Here is a 6,000-nt window from a genome sequence, read left to right on the forward strand (position 1 = left end):
ATACATGTTGCTTTATTTAGCCAGATTAAGCAGGGTGATTTTGCTAAATGTAGGTACATCGAAGGGTCACCTCAGCAGCCTTGACGCTCACAGCTGACGAGGTGGCTAGATGCACGACGACTCCAGCAGTCACTGTGCTGCACGGTGGAAGCCTCCTCTCCTGCTCCCATGGCTTCCTCTGCTCAGCATCCCCCGCCCCACGGGGGCTCTGACTGCGGGTCCTCCCTCAGTGCACCCTGCTGGAGATGTGTGGAACACTCGGAGGCCTCCAGAAAGGGTTACAACCACGCGCTCGAACACGCTGAAGAAATGTGTCTTTGTGACGTGTGTCGAGCATGATTGATATTCTTTCCTTTCTTTCCTCTAAAATATGTACCAAGTCCCTGTCATTCCACTGTCACCATTCCCTCAGTCTCCCCACCTTTGCAGATCTGCCTGCACTTTCTTTAGTGAGTAACTGAAACCGGAAACGCTTCAGGGGGTGCAGAGTGCACCTGTCGCAGTCCCTTTGCCCCTCGCTCCTGTTTTCCCTCATTTTTTTCTCCTTCCTGCATTGCAAGTTGCTCGCTGCCCTCGGAGCACACGGTTCCTCCTTTCCTCCCTTCCAGCCTTCTCAAGCTCTGCATGGAATGACTCTCTCTGCAAACTGTTCCTCTGGAAATGACTCCTACTTATCCGTCCCCTTCTTCCTTAAACCTTCTCCAGCTTCCCCATGGACAGGCAGACTCCCCCCCACCCCGTGGTCCTGCAGCATTTCGCACCTATCTCTAGAGCAGCACTTCCTGCTGTTCATGGGGATCAGTTGTTTATGTTCTGTCCCCCCACAGACCGCAAGTCCTGAGGGCACACACTGTGTCTGACTCATCTCTGTGGTCCTGGCACCGCACAGTGCAGGGTGAGCTCAGGAAGTGAGGCTGGAAGTGAGGGACTGAGAGAGGGGACGGAGGCAGGGAGGCCGTGGCCGTAGAGGGACATCACCCAAAGCAGACACAGGCACAGGAGACAACGGAGGCCCTTTCCATTTCCGCTGCTGCACGTGGCAGACTGCGGGTGACCCTGGGTTTCACTGCTTTCCATTTGGCTCCTTAATTGGCTGCACACTGTCTCTCCTGCTCTTCTTTCCAACGCAGAATAAGACAAGCTTCGTCTCAGCCGAGGAGGGAGTATCAGCCCAAGCCGCGGATGAGCCTGGAGTTCCCGGCCGGAGACAGCACTCAGCCCAACGGGGGCCTCTCCCACACGGGCACCCCCAAGCCTTCAGGTAAGGGGTGCCACCCTGCCGACGCTGTCCCAGAAACCCTGGGGGCACTCTCACCTGGCTGCGTAAGAAATATCCAGCAATGCGTTTCTAAGCGATGGCTGTGTCAGGGAGAAACGCTTTTGGGTTTTGTTTGTTTGGGGGTTTTTTTGTTGTTGTTTTTTAAAAAATATATCTTAATTGATTTCAGAAACTCTTTGGAAAGGACCCCTCTCCTCTCATTGGCCGTGTCGTTTCCTCTCGTTGCCTCTTCTCTCCATAAAACGCATCGTTTTTCTCTCTCACTCTCCATCATCAGCTCTTCACCCCCTAATTATCACACTTGATTTTGTCCCTCCTTTGTGGTCGTAAAATCATCTTAACGCGTGAGTTTTGTGTCGGGGTGGCGTCTTTTTTTCCGTTTTCCCCCTTCCGTGGCTCCCGCAGGCAGGGGAGTGAGTGCCCGTGGGCCGCGCGCGCCCCACACACGCGCACACGGCCCTCGGGCGGCCGCTCCAGGGGCGCGGCGAGTTGGATTTTGAGGCACAGGAGCGAATAGGCGAGAACAGTGCGCGAGAGTTCTCCAACCTTAGCATTTGCTGGGCTGAAGACGTGGAAGCTATCTCATCCTGGGTGTGGATTTTAAAGACACGCAGCTTCCCCGTTTCCCCTGCGTTTCCAGTGCTTGATGCTTTCCAGCAGGACACCTCTTGTGAGCTGCTTTCAGGAGGCTCTGAAGGAAAAGTGAGGTCTGTGATGACAGTGGGAGCTCTGTTTCTCCGTGTTCCCGTCAGCTGCTCACAGCTCGGTGTGGGGCATAAGCAGCGGTGGCCCTTAGAAGTTAGCTGCCCCAGGACCAGTCACGTGTGGCGACCGAACTCCCTTCTTCCTGTGCGGAAACCAGCTGCATGTTTTACTTTTCTTTCAGAGGCTTGTTCATTTTCTGCTTTCTTTTTTTTTTTTTAAATCCTCACCTGAGGATATGTTCTTACTGATTTCAGAGAGAGAGGAAGCGGGGGAGAGAGAGAGAAACATGGATGGGAGAGAGAAACATCGACCAGTTGTCTTCCATATGCACCCCACCCGGGGATCGAACCCGCAACCTGGGTATGTGCCCTGACTGGGAATCGAACCCGCCCCCTTTCAGTGTACGGGACAGTGCTCCAACCAACTGAGCCACACTGGCCAGGGCTCTGCTTTCTTTAAACAAGAAAACATATTACATTGTTGACGTTAAAAGCCATGTAGATGGCATGGGAGCTGTATACACTCGTCTGAGTTTATGTGCATATGTGTGAATATATTTGGTCTTTTTTTTTCTTCTCATTAACCCTTTATTACAAGCATATACTATATACTTCTATATACTATCATAGAAGTATATGTGGGCTTAGGTGAAAAATCATACTTGGTCATTTAACATAGGTCCTTTTCAAGATATAACTCTATTTCTTTTCATTATTTTACTCAAGGTATAGTACATTATTTTAACATGTTGTAGTTCCGATGCACTCCTCTAATTTATACATGCAGTAGTTTACAAGGTGTAAATTATATAATTTTTACATAATCTCTTTTAATAGATATAATAGTGCTGTGAAGTGAGTTGTTACACAAAAAACCTGAGAGTGAAAAGTGCCTTGTGCAAGGTCACACAGAGTTAGAACTTGAACCCAGTGTTTTATATTGTTGTGTTTTCACCACATCATAGTGGTTTTCCAGAGGTTGGAGTCTTTATTTTTAAAAAGTGAGAACTGCACAGTTATTCTGAGGTTGCAAAGCATTGTCCATGTAATTAACTATACTATTTCACGTGTGCAGAGGTTTTAAAGTGCTAATATGGAAAGAGTTCTGGCCATGCTGTATTATGAACCCAAATGTCATTAAATCTCCTTAAGTCGCTGGGTTTCCCATCACTGGGCATTGTCAGGAAGGCAGCCTTGATAAATTCTGCTGTACACATCACAAGAACAGATGAGGCCATTTTTCATATTGGAGATGGGAACAGGGGTCCAGCACCTTCCATACATCTGAGAGAGCTCCTGAAGACTGTAGGGGGGAGACACCGTGCAGCGACACTGGGGGCTAGTAGCAAGAAGAGGCTTCAGCAGCAAGAGCAGTGAGGGAGGAACCGAGGGGTCATCAGGCAGGTGCAGAAGGTGGTACACATGTGAGTTAAATTCCCCTTGTCTTTCTGTGTTCTTCTCTCCTCCTCTGACTCCCAGGTGTCCCAATGGATCAGCCCTGCTGCCGAGCTCTGTACGACTTTGAACCTGAAAATGAAGGGGAATTGGGTTTTAAAGAGGGTGATATCATCACACTCACTAACCAAATTGATGAGAACTGGTATGAGGGGATGCTTCATGGCCATTCAGGTTTCTTCCCCATCAATTATGTGGAAATTCTGGTTGCCCTGCCCCATTAGTATGTTATGCTGGCTGGCTCACCTCCTCTTGACCCAGATAGTTAAGTTTAACCACTGCTTTGGTAATGCTGCTTACAACACACCCCAGTGCAGGCCGCAGTGGTCCAAGTCATCCAGCCCCACAGAGCGTCTTTGGTTGACTTGTGTGATGTCACAGGAGTCACGGTGATGGATGGTATCTTCTCAGCCTGGTGGGCATGGCATGTGCTTTTAAAATACCATCTGAGACCAGCCACTAGTTAGAGAGCTGCTGTTCAGACAGTTCTCAGGAGGCTGCGCTTCTTAGAATAATGCCCATGAGCCCCATCCCAGAGAAACCATCCTACTGAAGGTATTATCTATCACCCAGGGGCCTTCTCCAGGTCTCAGGTTCTCCGTCTAAAGGGGAGAAAGTGTTTGCTTTCACATCGCCCCCTCCCAAACATGTGAGTCACAGAACTGCCGAAGAAAGCCTCCCTCACCAGCAAACGGTCTCCCGTCTGAAAGACTTAGTCCTTCGATAGCATCAGTAGAAAAGTGTTGAGTGTGGATTCAGAGCCTTCTCTGGAAACATTCACCTTTGTTCCTCCCACTTATGCCTATTTCTGAGTAACAGCCAGCCTTCCTCCCCCCCTGCTGTTGAAGCCAGAGGAGGACTCCCATTTTATTTCTAAGTAAGACAGTTAGCAATCGGCATATTGCGGGAGGGGCTGACGAGATTTTCCGTTATGAGGAATTGGGAGGAGACCTGTTTCCAAGCTTAAATTTCCTGCTGTAAAGAAACAACGTGTGTATTTAGGGCATTTCTGAATGCCCGGGGAAAGGGGAACAAATACTGTCATTTCACTTTTATTTATAAAGTATGTGTTTCGTAAATCCATTTGGCACAGAGACACAAAGAGAAAAACACTAGAAACCGTTTTTCCACTAGTTCATAGACCAAGAAACAGTAACTATCTTTTCTCTCCACTTTCACCTTGTGTTCTTGGAACATCATTTGTGCATATTCTGCCCTCAATGAGGACCAAGTAAAGATGAGTTTTGTGCTTAGTAGAGTAAGAAGTGTGGCTGCATATGCAAAACTGGTTCCCACTCAGTCATTACTTTTATCTGTCCCTCCTGTCTCATCTTCATTTCATGTGGACCGTGCTGTGTGTAAGTTTATGAGTGTTGTTGTTTTTTTTGTATCAGTCATGAAAGTCCTGTTCAGTTCTATCCAGAGTTCTATTTATCTAGCTGTACAGATTCTTTCAGAGGCTTAGTGTGCTGCTTCGGACGTGCCACCTGCGGTAGTGGATCATGTGGAGTGAAAGGCAAATCTTATTGCTTAATGTATAAACTCTTACCACGGGAAGCATCGCTGTTTCCAATAAATATTGCTGAAGACAAAACCCAAGGCTCTAGCCCCTTATTTTGTGTCAGTTCTTTGGGTCCGACAGTGGGTGGACTGAGGCTCATTTCACTCTCCGTTGTTTTCTGGTACCAGCAAACCAGACCTGCTGCTCTGTAAGTGGGAAAAGTTTCATCGAGATGCGAGCTGGCCTGGACACTGGTAACTTCTTGGTAACCCCAGGACGGAGGAGATCGTGTAGAGAGGAAGTCTTTTAGATGCTAAGTGAGTTATCATCAGTGGTGATACCAGAAGAATATCATGTTCAGAGGGGCAAATAAAATATATAATTTCAACCTGTCTTTTGTTTTCTTTCATGCTTAGAGAGAAAAAAATACACATGGAAATGCAAGTTGGTCAAGAGCCAGCATTCTTTTCTCTTGCTGTATATATGGGGGGGGGGGGAGTAGATGTGGGTGGGTGGGGATAGGGAAACAGTGCACACAGAATACATATTTCCAAAGCTCCTGAGAAAATAAAGATGCTCTTTAAGCATCGGGTGCCCTTTGTATCCTCTATGCTGACTGAGGCCAGTAGTCCAGATGTCTAGTTTTAATGTAATATAGGAAATTCTTCATGTGGACCACTCTAACATGAAAACAGTATTTTTTTTCTAGCTACATGAGTTAGAGTATCACAGATAATTTAAAAAATAAATTGTTGATGGCATTATTATGAATGGAGAAAATCCAGAAGAATCCCAGATAAACTATTAGAATCAATATGTGAATTTAATAGGATTATTGGATTTAAGATCAATATCCAAAAATATTTCTGTATATCAATAACAATCAATTAGAAAAGGGGAATTTTAAAAATATTTACAAAGGCATCAAAAAATCAAACTCATCGATTTCTACATAGAAACTTATGAAATGTTTGAGAGAAATGAAGACTTTAATAAAGGAAGAAATATTCTGTGTTGATATACTGGAAAACAGCATTTTAAAGATATATTTCTCCACAAAT

The 6,000-nt window shown here is 46.5% G+C and overlaps 1 protein-coding gene across 4 annotated transcripts in view; it reads left to right on the top strand.

Annotated features, from left to right (window-relative positions):
- Positions 1-5,035, top strand: part of SH3GL2 (SH3 domain containing GRB2 like 2, endophilin A1) — a 185,869-nt gene extending 180,834 nt beyond the window's left edge. For 3 of the 4 annotated variants that reach the window (XM_081151652.1, XM_081151650.1, XM_081151651.1), the window contains 2 exons: positions 1,131-1,261; positions 3,463-5,028. In XM_081151652.1, the coding sequence (XP_081007778.1) occupies positions 1,131-1,261; positions 3,463-3,662 (331 nt within the window). In that variant the 3' untranslated portion in view covers positions 3,663-5,028. Of the gene's footprint in view, positions 1-1,130; positions 1,262-3,462 lie in introns of all 4 variants that reach the window. The other variant, XM_081151649.1, reaches the window with a different exon arrangement.
- The last annotated feature ends 965 nt before the right edge of the window (positions 5,036-6,000 follow it).

Source organism: Miniopterus schreibersii (genome assembly GCF_964146895.1).
Source record: "Miniopterus schreibersii genome assembly, chromosome: 11".
NCBI lineage: Eukaryota > Metazoa > Chordata > Mammalia > Chiroptera > Miniopteridae > Miniopterus > Miniopterus schreibersii.